Source organism: Mirounga angustirostris, unplaced genomic scaffold (genome assembly GCF_029215605.1).
Source record: "Mirounga angustirostris isolate CCGP_5_RB_7025 unplaced genomic scaffold, mMirAng1.0.hap1 SCAF_17, whole genome shotgun sequence".
In the NCBI taxonomy this organism is placed as follows: Eukaryota; Metazoa; Chordata; class Mammalia; order Carnivora; family Phocidae; genus Mirounga; species Mirounga angustirostris.
This window is the reverse complement of record NW_026991725.1, coordinates 7,404,014-7,426,771: the sequence shown is the minus strand read 5'-3', so window position 1 is coordinate 7,426,771 and position 22,758 is coordinate 7,404,014. Positions and strand designations below refer to the sequence as shown.

The 22,758-nt window shown below is 45.7% G+C and overlaps 1 protein-coding gene across 2 annotated transcripts in view; it reads left to right on the top strand.

Moving 5' to 3' along the window:
• The window catches only part of ASIC2 (acid sensing ion channel subunit 2), a 1,092,109-nt gene that overhangs the window by 1,032,693 nt on the left and 36,658 nt on the right, over window positions 1-22,758 (top strand). For both annotated transcript variants that reach the window (XM_064582186.1, XM_064582185.1), the window contains exon 3: window positions 10,477-10,604. In XM_064582186.1, the coding sequence (XP_064438256.1) occupies window positions 10,477-10,604 (128 nt within the window). The remainder of the gene's footprint in view (window positions 1-10,476; window positions 10,605-22,758) is intronic.

Below are 22,758 nucleotides of genomic sequence, written 5' to 3'. Positions count from 1 at the left end.
GATTCTTGTATTGAACAAAAGCTTTAGCACAGCCCCTGAAGGTAGAGCTGCTCTGGTTCACTTGGAGATGGGGGCCTCAGTGTAATTGCCCCATGCTCACTATGGCCGAACCTGAGGAACCCTAGTGCTCCAGGGAACCCAGTTTGAAAAGCACTAGACGGATGCCTGATATTCCCAGGACAAAACTGGTGTCCTTTGATTCTATGGCTGTGTACATCCCAGAGACCAACTCCAAACATCTCTCTCCCTTCTCTGGGGATGGAGAAAGGAGCTCATGTTGTGTCTGCTGAGCTCTAGAGCCTTGGGGAAGTTGGGAGTCTAGACTTCGGTTGAACATGGTAGATTGAATTTTTGGTGATTCCCTCCACACACCCCACCTAAATGGCCATCGTGGATTTTTTTTAAGTACAAAGCACAATGACAGATTGGATGGGAAAGAAGACAACAGTCAATGTCAGCAAGATTTGGGAAGATGGAAGACACATGACAATTTTCTCGACCTGTGGCAGAGAAAGCAGAGGGATAAGGGTCTGCACTGAAAAGCTGACTAAAGCCACACTGTTCTCACCACTGAACCCCAGAAAGGGTCAGGAATCGGAGGCATCAAACACTGCTGAAGGGATAAGAGGTAGGGAAAACTAGTAAGATTAGTTCAAAGTCTGTAAAAGGAACTATTAAGTCTCTCAGGTATCCAGACAGGTACATCTCGGCACCCCAGCACCCAACGAGATGAAACAGACTGGCGCTGGATGTGGGGAAACCAGACAGAGCTGAGGCATGGTTGAGGTACTGAACAGAAAACAGGGAGATGAAATCAGGTTCTGTTTACTGAGTAGTGAGACCCTAGCCACGTTAATCTACATTACCACCTCCAAACAGAAGTCTGAGGGAATCCCTTTCTGGAAAGACTGACAGGCTCAAGAAAAATGGTCCACAGAGAACGTCAGGGGTCCCCACACATGATGGCTTAGTTAGATCCCCCAGAAAGAAGTCTAAGTTCTCCCACACCCAGGAATGACTGGACAGCATTTAAGTCCCTCTGAATTATGAGTGGACAGCCCAAATGCCTGGTTTTCGAGGGAAGCCACTGAAAGGAACCACACCAGCCAAACAAAAAAGAAACTCTGAGGAAATAGGGTTAATGATTAATATCACAACCTTTAGAGCCAGACAAGAGCCTGGATTCAAATCCCTGCTACACAGCTGTGAGACCTTGGGCAAATTGCTTAATCTTTCTGAGCCTCCGTTCCATCACCTCTGAAGTAAGAATAATATTATTATCTACTCTGAAAGGTTGTTAGGAAGACTAAAATGACTTAATATTTATGAAGTACTTAGAAAACGCCTGAATAATATTTGCCACTATACACGTGTTTAATAAATAAAAAAATAAATGCAAGGAGCAGAAAGAAACATCAAAACACTTTTTAAAAATTCTCAAGAGATGAGAGCTATTGCATCCATAAATACAAGATATTAAATAGGTTGCTATTAACAAGTAACATGAAAGGAAATTTTGGTTTTTTTAACTCCTGGAAATTAAAATACAACTACATTAGAAAAAAAACACAGAGGGGTTGGAATTGAGGAAATTTCCTGAAAACTAAAAAAAAAAGGCAAAAATATGGAAAGTGGGAAATATGAAAATGAGAGGGTAAATCCAGGAAGTTCAACATGCTCCTACAAGGAGTTCTAGAATAACAAACCAGAGAGAATTGAAAAGAGGAAGTTGGCAGAGAAGTAAGATATAAAAATTTCCCAACTGAAGCACATGAATATCCTTTGCTAAAGAATTCACCAAGCCTCGTCCGCAGTAAGTGGCTAAAAACCAAACTAAGGCGCATCTTGAGAAATATAGGCTAACAAAGCTAAAGAAAAACAAAACCTTAAAAGTTTTTGGAAAGAAAAAACAAAACACTTATGTAAGATCTACATTTAGCATGACCTGGGACTTCTCAGCAGATGCAATTGAAACCAGAGGACATTGGGCAGAGAGGAAGGATAGGAAATGTTTCTTTTCTAAGATCGAATTCTTAGCAAGCTACAAATGAAATATGAGGGTAGAATTTGATTTCAAATATATTTCGGGGGTGCCTGGGTGATGCAGTTAAGCGTCTGACTCTTGGCTTTGGCTAGGTTCCCGATCTCAGAGTCATTATATCAAGCCCCAGGTGGGGCTACATGCTCAGATGGGAGTCTCCTTGGAGTCTCTCTCTCCCTGTCCCTTTGCCCCTGCCCTGCTCACAAGTGCATGCCCTTTCTCTCTCAATCTTTAAATGTATATATTCCAAATATATACATCATATATTTTTCATACATATATCATATATATCAAATATATCAATATGTTATACCTCATATCTATCAATAATATAATCATAATTAATATATAAATTATATTTGTATGTTAATATATAATATATACGTTAAAATTAATATATAAAATATAATCTTTGGTGAGAACATTCAAATTCTACTCTCTTCGCAGATTTCAATTATACCTCACAGTGTTACCAACTAGAGTCACCATATTTTATATCCCACATTCTGACATTATTCCTCTTGAAATTTGGTAGCGTTACACCAAACTCTGTATATTCCCCCATCCTTATCCTGACAACTACTTTACTCCTCTGTTTCTATGAGTTTGCCCTTTTTTTGCCATTTCTGTGATATATATAGCAAGTCAAACAAACCAAAAAAAAATTTAAAAAAAGGAAACACTAAAGAGTTTCACAAAAAATCAAAATCATTAGATACTACAAAGCTGGGGTGTGGGCAATATTTACCTAATTCTGTAAAAGCTGGAGACTGGCTTAACCATAATATATTGTAAATCTACAGGAGGATGGAAAGAAAGGAATACAAAAGGCCACTTCATGGAAGTAGTCTACATCTTCATGGGAGGAATTTGGTGGATAATACCTCCATATTTTTTAAAACCAAGAATTATCTTTCGAGGAATTGATGTCCATGGAAATATGAAAGTTAATATGAGAAGAAACAGCTCACATAGTCGAAAGTAACTGTCTCTGAAAATTGAGGCTCAGGGCTCGGGGAGAGGTGGGGCCCAACACTGCTCTTTTTCATTAAAAACGAGGTATCATTTGGCTTCTTAAATTATGTACATATATTGCTTTGATAAAAATTAAAATTAAATTTAAAATGATCCGAAGCTGCAGAGCTGGAAGGCCTGAGAGGCTAAAGGAGTAGCAGAATTTCTATCTTCCATCACAAAAGGGACAGAGCAAGAGTGGATGCAGATGGTTGCTATGGTTTTTCTGACATCTCTGCTCCCAGGAAGCACTCTTGTCATGATGCCTGGTGCTGAGGCCCTTCCTGGAAGGAGAGGCGCAGTCTACAGCTGAATCCTGAGAGTCAAGAATTGTGCTGGATAGGGGAGGGGGAGGGGGTCTCCGCAGGTGCCAAGGAATTGGGAGAAAGTCAGAAGCACCACTGGAGGCAAGCATCCAGAAAGCAGCCAGAAGCCTGACTTTGATGGTTCTGAGAACTGTCTCTCACACATGCTAAGTGCTGAGTGGAAAATGTAGGTGTTCTAGCGAGATGTGGTCTGGGGCCATATCCAGATGAAGTAGACTCACCTCAGAGCTCATTCCTTCCTATTCAGTAAATTGCCAAAACTACCTACTGTGTGCCAGAACCTCAGGGACACACACGAAGGGTGCAGTCCAGGTTTGCAAGGAGTTCACAATCTAGGAACTTTCTCGAGGTTTCCTTTTATGGATGAGATGGAAATGCATTGAGCCAACAACGCTCACGTAAAGCCCCTGCAGGGTACTAGACTTCTGCAATCTGGGCACATGTAAACAATTAGATGTCATCAAGTGCTCTAACAGCTAGGATAGATGGAGCAGGTGATTGTTTCCGGAAGGAAGGAAAAGGACAATTCAGGGGAGGCTTCAGAGAGGAGGTGAACTTTGGGCCTCGTCTCAGGCCTGGCTGCCAGGTGGCAAGGCAGAGGAAAAGAGTTAAAGAAGGTGTGAGTCATGAGGAGGTGAGAGGCTGGGCAGAGGGAGGGAAACTGGAGCAAAGGCCCAGAACAGCCTACAGTGCCCAGTGTAGCTGGCTCTAAGGCTGAGACCCAGAGCTGGACTTGTGGGCAGAAGCCAGATCACTCCAGCTCTGGAGTGTTCTGCAAACACATCAATGTTCTCCTGTAAGTCCTGCTCCCAAAAGGGTGGTCCTCCAACCAGCAGCAACAGCAATCCCTCAGAGCTTGTCAGAAATGCAGAACCTAGAACCCAACACATGTCTGCACTGTGACAACATCCCTGGATGATTCAAATTCTAGTATGAGAAGTTCTGATCCCAGTTCTGTTTCCCAGCCTTTGCAAGTACGAGGATGCCTTCTAACATCTAGACATTTCTCAGACGTCACGCCCCCCACATGAAGGCTATCATGCTTTTTATATCCATTGATTGGGAAAATATTCAATAACAGAATGCTTTGAATGACTTTTTATATCACAAGCTATATACGTGATCTTTTCGGTGTCTGGTTGTACTTCCATCACCAGTGCGAGTAAACATCATTTTTATGAATAGAATTTATTTTATAAATAGAATCTCAATCTACCAACTTCCCCTATAATTCTACATACATGGCATTTCCTGATGGCTTTTCAACTTTGGTATCTCCTGCATGTTGGTTGCCCACCCAGACTCCTCAGCCTTCTCAGCAAGTAGTTTATAATCTCTGAGCCTGAATATACAAGGGAAACTCATTATTTTAAAAATCCTTGGAAAAAACTTTTAATGAGAATAAATGAAACTCCACATCAATACCCTCACTAATGCATGTTTTGTAAACAACCTATTTAACAAGATTGTGTCAAGTGAAGCCACTCTTCTCTGTTGCATTGTATAACTAAGACCCAACATTAACCATCTCCTTCCACAACAGGGACACATCACTCTATAGTATACAATGTGCTTCACCTGCATTCTATCCTCTGATCCTCATATACTCTTACGATGTAGACTGAGAAGTTCTAATCATTTAAGAGATTAACCCATTTAACAGGTTGTAAGTAAGCAAGTCTCTGCGATGCTGAGTGGCTTTCCCATGACCTCATGGCTAAGAAGCATTAAAATAGCAATATGGATTCAGAATCCATATCTCTGATTTGGTCCTTGGTTCTTTCCACCAAGAGCTAGTATCTCTTAAAACAGAAAAAGAGAAGGGGGAAAAATGGTTGCTTTGGGCAAAACTTAAACTTTTTGCCAAATCATGTCATAGGGGCTTTGAAGCTCTGAAGAAAGGGGCTGAGGTCTGCAGCCTTCGCCACACTGCCATTGCCGCTTTATAAGGAGCTATTGGTGAGAACCCCACTACTTCATGCTGCTGCCCTGAACAGACATAATTGCAGCCCATCTGGCTTGGGGACACAGTGTTGATTTTTTCTCCCTTCTGAGCTAGACTAGCCTCAAAATGTCACCTCTGAGCAATGTAGTGTGAGTTACTAGTCTCCGTGCTGCGTTCGGATTTGCTCACCTAGGCATGCTGCTCAACCGGACCTGTCAGGGGAGGGGTGGGCAGGGAGCACAAGATACACATGGCTCAGTGTTAGCCAAGCAGCAATTCTGGGATTCTTTGGGTTGTCTTTAGAAAACTAGTTTCCCCTGACTTGCGAGTGCTGAACAGCCATGTTGGGTAATTTTACTCTAGTTTTCAGGAAATTAAAAAGAGATGCAGTGAGGTTAGGAGACTTGTGCATGATACCCTGCTCACAGAAGTGCAAGGCTAAAAAATCACCTGAAGGATCAGCCCTTCTTTTAATTTAAACAAGAAGAAACTAAGACTCAGAGAGGCAATATAATTTGCTTGAAGTCACACAGATATTAAGAGGTGGGACTGGGAGTCAGACCCAGGGCTCCATGATGTCAGAGCCCACAATTTTCTTGGGACCTTCCCCTGCTCCCCTTCCCAGGGCCCAAAGTTAGCCTCCTTGGATTCCTCTATGCATGCCAGAAGAACAGGAGGAACCAAGATGGCACCTCTAGTAGACCACCCAAAAAATGTTTGGCAGACACTTTCCACCAGCGTTCTCAAGGTCTAGGACTAGCACCTCAGTCTCTATCATTGTCACTGTCCAACACAGTGAGTTTTTCTCTGAACTCTAAGATGAGAGAACACAGGCTGCTGAACCCAATGTCAATTAAATAATTCTCTCCCTCCATCCCTGTACAGCTTGAACACTTACTGGTTTGTCACTTGGGACCAGTGCTTCCTCTAGCCGACTGACAAAGGGCTGAAGAGGGTGAGGAATCAAGATACCTGGTCCCTGGGCTATGCCAGGCCATCACTTGCCATGTGGCCATTGGTCACTCGTCCCTGTGGGTCTCAATTTTCTCACCAGCAAGATGAAAAGTTTATTGTATTTCAGCAGTGTCAAGGACTCTCTTAGCTCCAAAATTCTAGGTAGCCATGAGTCATAGACCCTGGGCCTGTCCTTTCCTTTCTTTGGACTTTGGCTTCTTCATCTGTAAAATAGATACCATGTTAAAAAAAATGTAATTATATATGTATATGTATTTCTATTTCTATAAGTGGGGTTATTGATGCCTATCTCAGGAGGGCTGGGAGGATCCAGGAAGTGAAGTCGGTGAAAACCCCAAAGCTCACCACACTCATGTGAGTATAGTTGTTTGCCACTTTCTACCGGGGATGCAAAGCTGAGTGGCTCAGAGTCCAGGCCTGTAGGCTCTCAAAGGAGAATTATCCGATGGGACTGTGGTAAATGACACTGGAAAGGTACGCTCTCTGAGCGAGACCAGATGTTAGAGGGTAAGAGCAGAGCCTTGGGGACGGACAGCCAGGGATTGAGGCTGGGTTTGCTTGCTGTGGTAAGCTGACCTCTCTGAGCCTTTGTTTCACCAGGAAAGGCTGACCTGCACTGACCCCCGTGTGGCTGGGCTCCCTCCTACCCTCTCCCCTCCAGCTAGCTATCCTAGCCACTGTTACAAAGTCGGCTTCAGCCAACACAGATAGCTCTGTATAAACACATCCCTGCTTTAGCCGAGAAAATTCCTCCAGCTTTTCAGTAAATCTTCCCTTCCTATTTCCCCCGTGTTTATTTCCTCGGCATGTTTCCTGTAATTTGCAAAGATTAAAGATTTAAGCTTCTTTTATTGCGATGTACTTTCCCGGCCCCATTATGCATTCTGCCCATGGCTCACCCATCTCCTCCGCAGTTGCAAGCCCTTTCTGCGCTCACAGAAAATGCTCTACAAGTAGACCTCACCTTGAGCTGGCCACGGCTGTGCTCTTGAAAAGGGCTAGGGTATTCCGGCCTCTGCAGGTTGGACTCACCTTACAGCTTTCCTCCTGATCCAACATTTTCTTTCGTGTTTGGTCCCAATAGAGAAGGAAGGGCTCCTTACACAGTGTATGTAGTAACTTTCCCTTTCTCTGTGCTCTCTCACGCTCTCTCTCGGGGGCTTTGAATCCTGGTGTTCATGAAGTGTAAACAAATACTTCACTGCATTGGCGGCCCGCACTCTGAAGCAGCTCATTGTTGAATCATTTGGTGGTGAAGGGAATATGAGGCTGGGAAGGAATATATCCACGTCTGTCTGGATTATTGTCAGAGTTGGCTCCTTTGATGTGCATTTACATTTTGCGCTGGAACGCCAAAAATTGCATCGGTGGTCCCAATTAGTGTTATTGTTATTGTTATATTTGCTGGTGATGTGGTTTTATGTGCAGCCCACCTGCATCTCAGCGGGAGAGACCCCCAGAGTCCTGCGACATGGACAGGCAGTATGCGGTGCTGGCATTTCCCTGTGTCCAACCAGAACCTGGGGAAACTCACAGCTGCCAAAGAGTGGGGAATGAATTGGAAGTTAGGGGACCTAATAACTTCCAGCCCGTACTCTATGCTTGATTTGCTGTGTGACATTGGTCAAGTCACTTCCCCTCTCTGGACTAGATAGCTACTTGTCCACATGCATGTGGCCTCAGATAACCTGTAGCCCAGGTATCTGCATTTCCAGAGATTTGGCTAGAGCCAAAGGCTCAGATCAGGTAACTAAAAGGTTCTCAAACTGGAAAGCTCATCGAAATCACATAGGGAGTTCCTGGTGTCTTACTGACTCTCAGGTCTCCTAAGATCAGTTATATAGCAGGCACACAGCTTCAGAGAGCTCCAGAAAACAAGTTTTGGCATCTTTCCCATTCCACCCCCCACAGCTCACTGAACATGCCTTCAGTTCATCCAAGCATGAGCATCCCTGTGATCCCAGCATCACGCCACTTTTGCTCCTTCCCCATCCGAACCTCTTCTTCAGGCTCCTAACCTCTCCTCAACCCCTCCCTTGGGCAGGTTCACCCCTCCCCTTCCCACCCACCCTCCATCTCCCGCAGTCCCCTTCCCCGATGCACCTGTGCGGCACTGGGAGGAATAAGGGGCGCTCTCTTCTCCGCAGCATTCACCATTCACAAGAGAGACGGGCCCTAAACTACAGGCATCCCGGGACATTCTGGCAGCAGACTGCACATGGACAATCTGGGTAAAAACCTAGCAGAATGCTTGAACACTGGAGGGAAGGGAGTGTGTTTGTGGATTGCCTGGGATCATCTCCCATTCCTCTAACACCTTATGAAAGGATCCCTGGCTGAGGGTCTCCTCTCCCTAAATGCCATGTCAGCCACTGGTCTCCCAAGTCTGGACTCTGGAACCCCTGCCTATCCTTCCTGCTCTTCCCTGCGTACCTACTGAGCCCTTTGGTCCATGTACCCCTACCTTGGAATTCTCACCCAGCTCTGACTCCCTTCCCCTGCCTCCGTCACTGACCACCCGGCTGTCTGTGGTCCTCGCCCATTCCTGTTCCTGACCCCAGCCCTTCCTTCCTGGCAGTGTTCTTCCCCAGACTATGGTCCAGTGCTGACACCTCCCTCCCTCCCTGACCTCAGCCTCTATTCCCCCCCCACTCCATCTTCCCCCTTTCCTGCCTTACCCATCCTCTCCCCATTCCCTTCTTTGAGAACACACCTTGATTTTGACTCTAGATTGGCCTTGTCCATTAATAACTGAGGTTTGAGTCACTAATCCCTTATTCACTCAGAGGATGTTGTTGCCTGAGTGTCTGTTATATGGCCTGGACCTGTGCAGGACTTTGAGATCCAGGGACACAGCCCAGAACTTGCCTAAGGATACTCCAGCCTGGTGGACGAGGCTGTCAGATAAAGGATTAGTGCCTGGTGTGGCAGAGGCTTCATCAGGCATATGTAAAGAATAGAACAGAGCTAGAGACGGGTTTGCTTTGGGTGGGGCTGGGAGCTGAATCTTCAGTGACGAGTAAGGAGATAGGTCAGGTGGACAAGGTTGAAAGGCATTCCAGGCAGAAGGAGAAGCAGGTGCATCCATGCAGAGCAGAGACCAGTAACAACCAATCTAGGCAGCCCGAGAGGGTTGGATCACCTGGCATCATGAAGCAGGAGGCGCCCTGAGCAAGGCTGAAAACAAACAGGGGCAGGTTAAGGAGGCTCCTTATCATCATGGGAGAGAGTTGTGCAGGTTTTGCATGCTGGAAAGCTCCCTCTGCAGGCTGTTTGGAAAGAGTAAGACAGAGGAGACCCAGGAAAGGCTCATATATCCCACAGGTGCATTTGCCTCGAATTGTGAACGTTTAGGATGAACCAGGCTCTGCCATCCTATCACCTTCCATCACTCTTGCTACCTCCCACTGCCAAGGTCCATTTCTCTTGCCAAGTGAAAGAAGCAGAAACTTCTCTTCTGTTGCCAATCTCCTGCACCTCCAAGGGGCCCTGGGCATCTTAGCTTACAAGCATGTCCTCTATTTTCATTTCTACTGCTGTGTCATCCATGGTCTCTTCCCCTCTTGATCTCCTTGACCTCAACTCATGGCCCAGGAGAGATGCTAGTATTCACTAGCTTGACTCAGTTCCTAATCCCATTAGCTTCTGAGAGCTACTGTAACAGATACCACAAACAGTGCCTTCAAACAACAAAAATTTATTCTGTTATAGTTCTGGAGGCCAGAAGTCCAAATCTTGGTCTCACAGGGCTAAAATTTAGGTGCTGGCAGGGCTGCATTCTTTGGGGAGGCTCCGAGGGAAAATCCATCCCCCTGCCTTGTCCAGTGACTAGCAGTTTCCTGCATCCCCTGGCAGCCAAGCTTTCTTCCATTCTCTCTCTGACTCTGCCCCTCCTGCTTTCCTCCCACAAGGACCCTTGTGATGACATTGGACTGCCCGGATAATTCAGGATAAGCTCCCCATCTCCAAGTCCCTACCTTAATCCCATCTGCGATGTCCCTTCTGCCGTGCAAACTGACATCTTAATAGTTTCCAGAGATGAGGATGTGGATACCTTTGCAGGCCATGATGTTGCCCCTCACGTGGCCTATCTAACATCCATTTGAGCTTCTCAATCCCAGGAGTCTGTGAGCATCTGCTGTTGCTGACCCATGGCTCTGTCTTTGTCCTTTCAGAGGAAACGACATTTGAAGCAGGAGTGAAGGTTCAGATCCACAGTCAGTCTGAGCCACCTTTCATCCAAGAACTGGGCTTTGGGGTGGCTCCAGGGTTCCAGACATTCGTGGCCACCCAGGAGCAGAGGGTAAGTTCCTGGGCTCCTCGGACCAGTGGTCCTGGACCTACGCCAGCCACCTGCAGAGGCATGAGGAGGGGAAATGGGACTCCCAATTTTGGAAGGCTCTGAGTCCCCTCAAGAGGCCTGAGTGGGGCTGGGCTAGGGACAGGGTCTCACCTAGAAACTGGAGAAGGGTATCAGCTAAATTCTCTAACCCAATTCTCCCATACCACCTGTCAGTTCCTAAAATTGGGTGTAAGAGAAACACAGCTTCCTTTCTTTTTCACCGAATTGGGAGAGTGTTTTTTCCAGAACCTGTGTTGGTGGTGTTCTAGAACTTTCTGAATTTATGGGAAAGCATTGGTATTGTGGGCCTCCCAAACTGTCCCCTGTACTTAATGCCTGGATACTTGCTGAGGGCCAAGATCAGCCTCCACTGCAACAGAGAGTGGGTGTGATGTTGGCTTTGAGGCAGTGGCAGAAGAGGCTGGCACACTGGCTGGCCTCCACAGACCCCAGAGGATGAGGCTGGTGGGGAGATCAGAAATGAGCATGTAAGGGTGTGCCAAGTGGGGAACAAGTGACACAGCCAGAAAACCTCATCTTTAAGGACAAGGAAGGAGGTCATGAAGCAGATGGCAGGGAGCCAAGTTCAGGGCTGAGGATTTGAGTCAAGAAGGACGAGAACACAGATTAACAAGTCAAGGCATGCAGACAGGGAGCACTAGTGAGCCCAGAACCCAAGCTATTAGCCTCATGGGCTTTTGAGTACCGCCAATGGCAAGCATAGCAAGACCCTCTTTAAAGTGACAAGGACAGATTTTAATCACAAATATACCCTTGCAGTAGGAAAAAGGGTTCAGCATGAATGGAACTCAACTTCCATTTTCACAGAGGTGGCTGGGCATCTTAATGGAAACATGAGGGGAACAGAAGGGCCTGGAGTGGAGTCTTGGATGTGAAAAATGGCAGAAAGCAGGAAGGGAGGACTGGTCCATGAGAAACCCACCTTGGTTTTGCTAACTGGCACTTGTCAGAGTTAAGCTCTTATCTGCCCACAAATACAAGGGGATGGAAGCCATATTTTTAGGTGTTGTCTGGAGCAGATAGTAAATTCTTTTGACAGTCTTGAGTTTTCTCAGGCAGGGACTTACCCTCCATGAGCGACACTAAAGAAATTTCTGGACTGAGTGGGAAGCTGGAGCTCATGACTTCTAAGAATAATTGTCTCTTTCTCCTCCCAAAAGGAAACTGAGGGACTCCCCATGGTGAGCATGATGCAGAACAGCCCATTCAGGCTTCAGAGAGGAAATTTATTGTTTGCTTTGAAGTGTGTTCTCAGAAAATCAGCCTCGTTCAGAGCAGCCTTGTTAGGAGTATTATAACTAATTAGATATCTGGTTAAACATTTTACAACTCTTCAAAGCATTTCTGGGTCATCTCAATTCATTTCATTCATATTAATAGAGAAATACAAAAACACATCCCAGAGCTAAATCTAATAATAAATTATGTTTACATGTATATAAAAGAACATATTCATAGGAAATAAGACTCAAAGGAAATAAACCAAAACACCCACAGTAGGGGAATTTTGAATGATTTTCTTTTCTGGGTTTTCCACATGTTTAAAAAAATTTTTTTTAAGATTTTATTTATCTGAGACAGAGAGAATGAGAGAGACAGAGAGCACATGAGGGGGGGAGGGTCAGAGGGAGAAGCAGGCTCCCCGCGGAGCAGGGAGCCCGAAGCGGGACTCGATCCTGGGACTCCAGGATCATGACCTGAGCCGAAGACAGTCGCTTAACCAACTGAGCCACCCAGGCGCCCTTCCACATGTTTTAAAATGTGGCTCTTTTTTATTCATTCAGCAAGTATTTTTTGAAACCCAATGATGAACAAGGTCGTGGAGCTACAGTGATGAACAAAAGAGACCCAGGGTCTATCCCGCAGAACTTATGAATTAGTATTGTCTTTCCCCTCTCAAAAATAATGTGAAGCCAAATAAAACTTAGGGATTGGTCCCATTTGTGTATTTTCATTCTGCCATTAGTATCCAGCTGATCCTGTTTCTCAAACTGCATTTCTGTGATTCCAAGAAGTACAACTGACTTTTGAACAATGTGGGGGCTCAGGAGCACCTAAGTCAATTAGGGGTTTTGACTCCCCAGAAACGGAAGTAATAATAGCCTACTGTTGACCAGAAGCTTTACCAATAAAAGAGTCAATTAACACATATTTTGTATGTTCTTTGGATTATATACCATAGTCTTACAATAAAGTAAGCTAGAACAAAGAAAATGTTAAGAAAATCTTAGGAAGAAGAAAAATACATTTACCACATTGTACTATATTTATCAAAAAAATTCCTCATGTAAGTGCACACACCTGTCTTGTTCAAGTGTCACCTGTATATTTTTTCACATTTTTAACATTTCTGAAATCAAGATTTGTTTCTCAATCGATGGCATCTTATAGCTAAAATTAGCAGTGCTATTTCTTCCTCGGTGTCATATAAAATCATGGCGTCTCCTACAGTCTGCCTTGGCTATAGTGTCCCTTTTCCAGGATTCAGCTGCTTCAGCTCAACACTCAAGGGAATCTTGCAAGAAGGCCAGGTGTGACAAGACTATGGGAGCAGGAGGCCCTTTCCTGGACAGTTGGCGTGAATCATGTCAGAGAAATTGACTCCTGAGTGAGAGCACGAAGAGGAACTGGTGATTTAAAGGACCACTACCGTGAATCCCTTTGTGAATTTGCATGGTAAAAATCACTCCACCCGTGCCAGGTGTATATATACCTCCTTCAAAATCTTTTCATTTTTTTATTCTAAAAGAGCACACTATTGCTCAGTAAACCAGACTGAAGATGACTGTTCTTAAAATCAGTATTTGTCCTAATCCCTATGAAGCCAGGATATGCCCCTGACTTACAGGACAGCCTGAGAAATGCTCCTTTGATGAGCTTAGCTAAGGTGGGAGTGCTGCAGGATTCCAGGACCACCACAACCACCAGAGACAAGCAATGGGGTGACACACTGGAGTGGAGACAGACCCAAGAAGAGAGGAAGAATACCAGTCACTTCCAACTGAACACACACCACTTGCCAGGCATCAAGCAACCGAGACACTTGACATGCATTATTTCATTTAAACCCCCACAGCAAACACAAAAAGGTAATGGTGTTATCTCCATGTTCCAGATGACAAAACTGCAGTTTGGTAAATAACTTAAGGTTGCACTATAGGGGGAGAGCAAGGCTCAGCCTCAAGCCCAGATCTCTCTGTGGAGAGGAAACCAGACTTCAGAGACCTGGAGTCTATTGCTAACTGTGCCATGAGACCTTGGACAATTTGCTTCCCTCCCTGCGCCATGGGGTTTCCCATGCATGGAATGGAAGGGCTGGGTTAGATGACCTCAGAGGGCTTCCAGCATTAACAGCCCCGCAGTCACAGGTAAATAATATTTTTTAAACTTTAGAAGAGAGGTTCCGAGCATGTTCCTCAATAGTACCCCTGCCTAGCACTTCCCATAATTTGCAAAGCCTCAAGCCCTTAAGAATGGCTTCCGAGGCTCTGTTCAACCAAGCCTGAGCCCTCTCTCCTGTGGGTAACCAACATGCATCGGACTTCAGCCAGACATTCCCTGTTCTTTGATGCCTGCTTTGTGCATTTTCTCCCACTGTTCCTTCTGCCCAGAATCCCTTCCTTGTCTTATCTGCTTGACGAAGGCTTAGTCATACTTCCAAACGTTCTTTAAAGATGGTGGTCTTTAAGAAAACTTTCTTCCACCCCTAAGAAGCAGCTAATTGCTCCATTCAACTCTCTGTTCATTCATTTATTCCTTCAACAAATACCCACTGAGCACTTCTTGTGCTGGGAAAATGAAGATCAGCCAGACCTGCTCCCAGCCTCGGAGCACTCACAGAACGCAGTGGGTTTTTTGGCAATTTTGTCCCACTCCTAAGAGAAACAAAAGTCTCCTTGTAGGACTTATCTCCCCTTGCACAGCACTGATCTTTACACCTACCTTAAAAGAACTGATTTATTTAGCCTCCATCAGCTCTTGTCTCACCACAGACTGGGAGCTCCTTGAGAGCAAAAGGACTAATTCTCTCGAATTCTATACAACCAGTGCCTTGCTTATATAGGAGCTCAGTAAAAGCGCATTCTTCAAAGAGTGAGTGAACTCAATTGCGCAAATCTGCACCCTCTGTTCAAATAGCACTCAAATGCTTATGCTCTCCCTGCTTCCCCCCTCCCACCCCTGCCAAAACTCCCATGCAAACGAGCCCTGAGGCCCCTTTCTCCCTGAGGCTAAGCCAACCTGTGATAGATGGTGATATCTATTATTCTGGCTACACACTTAGAGACCTTAATCATACCAAAAGTTCATGAAATTGTTCAGGGTTGGAAACAATCTGTGTACATGAGGCCCAGCCTTAGGTCTGTTGCTGAAAAGCTCTGAGTCTGCTGATCTCTCTGTGCCTTGGTTTACAGGCCTGCCTTACCTACTTCACAGGGGTTACTATGCGGATACATAAGCTTGTGTATATGAAGATCCTTTTGTAAAATTTCAAACACTTATATGACTTGCTGGTCAAAAATTAATATATTCATAATCATTCATGGGATAAGGCCCTTCATGGTTATACAGAAGGTATCCCTGCCTAGTTTCTCAAAATATTTTCAATATGCCAGTACACTTTATGTAGTTCCTGTAAAATAGGCTTATATCGATTTCTAAAAGTGACATGTTCAACATGTACTGGAAAACTTGGGTTGTGTAAACCAAGACACAACTTCTCCACTCTGAATCTGAACAGATACGGCCTCTGCCCTATGCAACCCCCAACTTCAACACGAGATAAAATTGTGCTGGCTCATATGCACCCTAAAGCTGAGCTGAGGACTTCAGAACCCTTTCAGAAACCCCCCAACTCTGAATCAGCCCCTGGAAGCAAGACCACAGATTAGGACGATTCCATTCAGTGCAATGAGGACAAGAGGGCCCCCCTGCCTTGAAAGTGATCTTCCTTCTATTCTCCAGAGGTTTATTCCAGAGGGTTTGGCAGTCAATGAGACCAGCCTTGCCAAGAGTCCACATCATTCAGCATTTTAAGCTCTCACACCTCTCCTTCATTGACTTCCAACTATCACCTTCATGTCCACCTCCCTGGGCAGGTAGGGAAACAAGTGTGGAGAGCCGGGAAGACACCTCAGGTAGTGTAGTTCTTCACTTTGATTTACAGTTGAGGTATCAGGGACCAGAGAAGATGTTTCACACTGCCCCAATCACCCCAATATTGAGTATGAAGTTTTCCTAAGCTAGTCATTCTCCAACTAGACTATGTGTGAGAAGCAGAGAGGAAGAGGTTAAATGCGTATTCTTAGGCCCAACCCCTTCTATGTTAGGGTCTCTGAATGTGGAGCCCAAGAATCCGTCTTTCTAGCAAGATTCCCAGTAATACAGATGCACCCCAAAGTCAGAAAACTCCTGAATGAAAAATAGGACCAGAAGACCCACTTTACCCTCAATGCGCAAAGCCCCAAGTTATGCAGCTGATGGCCCTTAGTTCTTCCCTGGTACTGCTTCACTCCCTTCCCACATCTTTAAGCACACACAAAAGCACACATGTCCACCATGCTGGCCTACTGATGGCTGAGGAGGTAAGTGAACAAAAAAGTTTAAAATCTAGAGGGACCCATGCATGATGTGGCCTGGGCCTCCCAACAGCTTTGGGCCTCCTAACAGCTTTGGGAGAAGCTCTCTGGCTTCAGAATTAAATCCTGGGCAGCTGGGGAAGTAATGAAAATAAACCCAGCTCCTTCTGACAAAGCAGCTCATCTGCTTGAAAATGCATTTTCAATGTGGTATTTCATTCCCACGTAATTTAATAGCCTATCCTGCCCATTAATGTCTTCCTGAGGGCAATCCCTGATGGGAACTACTTTGATTCCTGATGAATCATTCATTGGACAGTAAACTTTAGAGAGCAACTCAGGGCACCCAGCCCTGAACATCTGGCACTTGACAGTGGGGAAATAAGGCTCTGATATGGGGACACTGGGTACTTAGAAAGAGTCCACAGATAGCCCCAAACGTGGCTTCAGGACTGGGAAATTAGACCTAAGAGCCCTGTTAATATGCTTACTCCCCAGAGAAGGCTGAATCCTCTCTGGCGGACTGAGAAGGGTTTAGACTCCCTTCCCCAAATGGTCAGTAGTGATGACCAAAGAGCATCAAGCGTGTCAATATTTTATTTGAGATCTTTGTTTTTACACTCCCTTCCAAGTTCTACTGTTAACTTCTGCCTAGATTTTCCAACACAGAGACCTGTCTCTCTCCCTCTCCATCTCTGTACCCTCTCCTTCTCTCCCTCATGCATGCACATGTGCATGCAGACACACACACAGAGTTATGTGTCCTTAGGGTCTGTAGCTCACATTAAAACTCTATGGGGTGGGTAGTTTAGTTAGAGCTTTCAGTAAGGAATCCAGGAATAATCCAGAGAACTGAAGTCTAACCCCAGCTCTGAAGCCCACTGGTATGACCACAGGCATCACTTGGACTCTCTGGACCTCAGTTTTTCCATCTGTCAAACCAATTGGAGTAGATTAATGGTTTGCCACCTAGCTGCAGGATCAAAATCCTCTGAGGAGCATGTGGGCCCCACACCAGAACAAATGAATCCTGAATTCTGAGGTGAGCCTAGGGCATCTTTGGTTTATACAAGTACCCAGGGGAATTCTGTTGCAGAGTATGGGTTGAGCACACCTGCCCTGGGTGATCCAGTTCTGCTATTCAGTTAAGTCCACCATTTATCAAGGAAGAGACAAGGCCGAAAGAAGAGAGTAGCTGCCTTTCTTCTGATTCCCAGGAAGAAAGGCAAAGGGCGGAAATGCTCAAACTGTGCCATCTAGGACTCAATTTAATTTAGGAATTTCCTGAATAGAAAGAAAAGGATGTTCTGAATATAAAATCAAAGAGGCTTGAGGTTCCTTAGCAGGAATATGCTGCCAAGGGATAGAAAGGGATTTCTTCTCACGGGGTGCAGCCTGGAGTCTAGGATGACCTGAGGGCCTCAGAGGACCTCAAGCTGTCCGATTATCCCAGAGACCTTCCACCTTCATACTGGGCCTGATGACGTTCTCCAAGCACCTCCTCAGGCCTCATAGGCAAGTCCTTTTACAGCCCAAGACAAGTCCCTTCCCTCTGCCCCTCATATGCTCCTCTGTAAAATAAGGAGGGTGGGAGCTCCCTTTCCCCCTCAACTCTATATTGCACACTAACATCTCTGAAATTAAGGGGGTCTTACAGTCAATGTCTTCTTGCCATTAACTGGCAGATACTTTTTTCCAAAGCGGTATGCAAAATAATGATGCATCTTACAATGGTTATTAGCATCTGGAGTTTAGCATACAATGGGGAAATAGGGCAATATCTCTTGTCCCTTCCAACTCAAATATTCCAAGATTCCACAACTCTGTGGCCTTGAGTCTGGATCATACTTAACCATCAAAGAGTAACTTCATCAAGCCCAATGGAGAAGCACAGGTTCCTGCTAATTCTTAGTCAGTGTTATCCCAGGACCAGCAGCATCAGCCTTGTAAGGCATGTATACAAAGCAGTTTGTTTGAATCCTGAGAGAGGAAGACCCCTAGAGGATGTAGGGGCGTACTTTTCCTTTAAAAGCCAGATGTGGAGAAGGTGTGCCTTCTTAAATGACACAACTGGGACAGGGCCTGGGCAAGCACATCCAGGATCCCTTCACTCCCTCTTCCCGACCATGTGACACCTGTTCTGCCGCTCTCCTTCCTGGGCCTCACTCTGAGAATCCTCAACACTTAGAGAAGGAACCTATCATTTTGGATCCCTGATACCCAGTCCAGTCTTGGCTGCTCATCTCTGCCCCTGGACCTCAATTTTACAACTGCATTTCCCATCTTCCTTGTGTCCCTCTTATGTCTAGCCTGACAGGACACCCCAGGGCTCACCACCCATCCATTCATTAATTCGATAAGTATTTACCAAGCATCTGCATCCCTTGGGAACCCACAGATGCTTACCACGTGGTCCCACCCCTGGGGAGCTCAGAGTCTGGGGATGCCAATCAACATGTGAACCACTGTTTGTAATGCCTCGTGGTAAGTGCTAAGAGAAGCAAAGCATGGAGTGCTATAGGAGTCAAACTTCGAGATCAAGGAGGCTACCTGGAGGAGTTGCTATCTAAACTGGTATTAAGGGATTGGTAAACATTAGCTGGATGAAAAGTGGGAGGAAAATCATTCCAGGCATCGTGAACAGCCTAAGAAAAGGCAAAGAGGCAAGAACCAGCTTGTGAGCAATTTCTATTGCAGAGCATAAAGTCTGGATCAGGAAATGGAGAGAGAAGAGATTGGGAGGTAGGCAGGGCTGGATTAAGCAGGGCCTGGGCGGCCAGGTTAAACATTTGGACTTTAACCTTAGGAGTTGGCCTTTCCCTGATTTCTGCCATGTTGCCATGCAACAAAAACTTAAGCCTTCAGGGTGTCCTGCAACAGGGGAAGTTGGGATCATAAAGAACCACCAGGCAGGCTCTGTTACCATACTCCTGAGGCCTTTGGGATGGATAGAAAGACATCATATCATAGATAAATTGTGGCACAACGCAAAGCATCCAGTGATCAGATGGGAAGGTCTACTGGAGTCAAGAAGAGGGAGAGTGGACAACAGATGGTCCAGGACAGCTTCTTAGAGGAGGCAAGACTTGAGAAACAAATGAGCAAACTCAGCCATAATACAGGGCTTTGAAGTAGACAAGGGATCAGAAATTCCTCAGAAGATTGGCTGACCTCAGAGACCCTAGGGAAACCAGAAGTGACTCTTGGGGAATGAATAGACCTGGAGCAGGAAAGGAAAATGTGGCAACTGAGCCAATTAATGGGTGAGGAGGGGGGCTAGGGTCAGAATAATTCAGGTGGCCGGAAGTCAGTGCCCAAGGAATTCCCCAACGGGCAGCTGTCGGAGTCAAATCCCACATGCCCAAGGGCAGGCATTTGGTGGAGAGGGGCTGCCAGCCTCCGAAACATCCACAGAATTCTTATTGTTTTGAGCTGTTGAACCTAGGAAAGTAACTTGGAGCTCTCTCTTCTCCACATGTTCCTCCTGACAGATAGGGCTCTCCTTCCGCACCCACAGGAGACAGAATCTCTAAGGCAGTAGTCAAGAATTACCGCAGCCAGGAGAAAGGACCGAGAGAATGGGAGTGATTCATCAAGAAGACTCATAGGCTGATTGGGCAACTCGTGATCAGAGCTGTTTAGCTACCCAAAGGGATAGCAGGATCAATTACAGCCAGAAGAATAAACAATTACAGCTTTGGCATCTTACACTGTGAAGTCATTCTTATCACCTGTCACTGGGTTTTTAAAGATTACGGGGAAAGGTTTGGGGGTGCCTGACTCTGCATTTATATCTGCTTTGAACAACTGAAGGATGGGGTTCCCGGAAAAGATGAAGAGATAATTATAAATGAAATCTCCTTGGGTTACTCTTTCAGACCTTTTTTTCAATCCTATTTGATTTCTAGCAGATAATGGCTCCTAGTGCCGCCTTTCCATGACTTAAGCTGTGCTCTTTCCCTGTCCCCACTAAGGTTGCTCTCAAGTAGCTAATGATTCAAAAATGGGTGTGGCAGCATACACATGTAGCTGACATTTAAAGGACCCGGCCAAGCCCTTTGTGAAAATCAGGGGTCCTTGAATAATTAAAATAACCCCTGCTTTGATTCAAGTTTGGGTGCATCTTGCAGACTGGATTTTCTTAAGACTCTGGGCTCTTTTGCCAGGACAAAAGAAAGGTTCTCTGCTATGTTGAGTACTGCTATGTGTCATATAACCAATGTGTTGGTTTATGTTCATACATTATCTCATAAAAACTCTCCAAGACAGAGAATACTACCTTTACTTCACAGAGGTAACTGATAAGAATCAAAGAGGTTCAATAATTCACCCAAGGTCACTAAGCCAGCAAGTGGTAAAGCTGAGTTTCAAGCTTAGAATTTCTGACTACAAACCAATAATTCTTTTCACTCTCATTACAATCCCCAAGTAAGTTGCCTGCCTGTGGGCTTCTTTGGAAGACCCCAGAGAAAAGTCAGCTTACTAGTGTGTTTAAAGAAGCTCCCAGGCACAATAAAAAAAAATTAAAAAAAAAAAAAGAAGCTCCCAAGAAAGGAAAAAATTTGAATCCGCAGTGTTGTGGACAGTGTGGTGGTTGACTCTCATCTATGGGATCACCTTGCCTTTCCCAGGTGGCTGGGCAGTAACCAAGTAAGAGTCCAGGATAGGGCAAGGGATGAGGAGACAGCTGGTTCAGGGTGGGGTATAACCAGGAGTCAAAAGACTTGGTTGCTTGTCCAAACCCTGCCTTCAACCTGTTAGATGATCTCAGGCAAAACATTTTGCTTCTGTGAATCGCAGTCTTCTCATCTGTAAAATGGGGATAATATGGCAGTCCCACCTTAAGAGAGAAAAGGAAGACCTACCAAGGAGCATCCTGAGACAGGCAGGCATCTCCTAGCAGGTCTCTGATAATGAATGGCCTCTTTCCAGGGGTGGCAGCCTTCACTAGGATTAGACCTGGAGGGCTACCTTGGAGTAGGATCTGTAGGACAATGCTGCAGGTCTTTGGCATCAGACTGTCCAAGTCTGAATCCTGACTCCACCACTTACCAGTGGCGGGGTCTTGAACAAGTTTCTGCAAATTTCTGCTCAGTTTCTTCCTCTGAGTACCAGGGATAAGAGTAGTACCCCCATCATAATCTATGCAAAGCACCTGACCAGAGAGTTTCAGTCTATGCTTCCCCGTTCCTCCCCTTCCCACCCTCTTTCATGGTAGGATGATGCTATCTCCCCAACCCCAAAGAGGATGGCCGAGGGCCTATGGGACAATCTCCAGGAGCCCTGAAAAGAGCTCGAAAGGTTATTTGTTCTTCTTTGAAAGGCAAGCACCAGGGACTTCTTCGTGGGCTGACAGTTTGCATTTGCTCACTGCTTCACTGGGGAAGGTTCACTTCAAAGCATACTTTATCAGAGCATCAGGGAAAACATCTGAGCATTTTGTAGTTAAGTCAATATTGTTTATGATTTCTTCCAACGCTCATCTGAGTCGGGAAAGAGCGAAGGGTGGTAGACAGAGTCACATTTTGAGCACCAACCCCAGGATAGACCTTATGTACATATTAATGTAACAGATAAAGGCATTGACACCTGTAGAGAAGTGTCATGTGCCCATGGTCATCCAGGGCCAGGATTGGACACTAGGTCTGATTTAGCCCAATCCAGACTGTGTTCTCTTGGAAATGCAGGAGAAGGGATGCTTTCAAGCCATGCTGCCAACCAAAGGTGCCCTGTGTTACTTCATGGCTCAAGCACAGAGGTGCATTCTGCTGGGAGGTAGATGGGGGCCAAGGAGTAGCCACTCAGTTTAGCTCTGTGGTCTGGGCAATTTTCCCAGCAGGCACATTCAGTATAAAGAGAACCTCCGCAGGGGGCTTCGTGGGTCATTTGCATGTTCTTGTCACAGTCCCAGGTTGAGGTTCAGGCTTTTGGTCAAGGTCTTCTTCTTGCTAGGTGAGCAGGGTTGGCCACCACCAGTTTCTTTCCAAGCCTTCCAGTGACGTTCAAGCAGTTATGCTGTATCCTGGGGACCAGAGGGGGGCAGCAGTGAGCAGGAGACCTAGCCAGGCGGGGCCGGAGAGCTCAGGCTTGAGGAATCCCCACCCTTCCCCAGCCCACCTATGTCAAATGTCCACAAAGGGGTGGTTTTCCCCTGGGCACAGTCCCAGGCTGGAGTTCTTGCTATAAACCAAATGTTGTACTGATAGGTGCCTCAATCTGCATACTACTTCATTTAATACTTCCTCCGGCCCTCCGAAGTAGAGACAATTATTCCCATTGTGCAAAGGAAGAAACCAGAGACTCGGTAACTATCCCTGGGAGCAGGGCAAGACAACTAGCTCAGCCATACAAAATTGAGATCATTTAGCAGAAAAGATTTACTTAACGATTATAGAGTACTCTCACCTGTATAAGAAATACGGCCCAGTATGACAACCATGGTGGCACTTGAAAGGATGGTGGCAAGGAAGCCACAGTTTGAAGGACTAATAGGTAGTGATCAATGGGCTTTCACCATG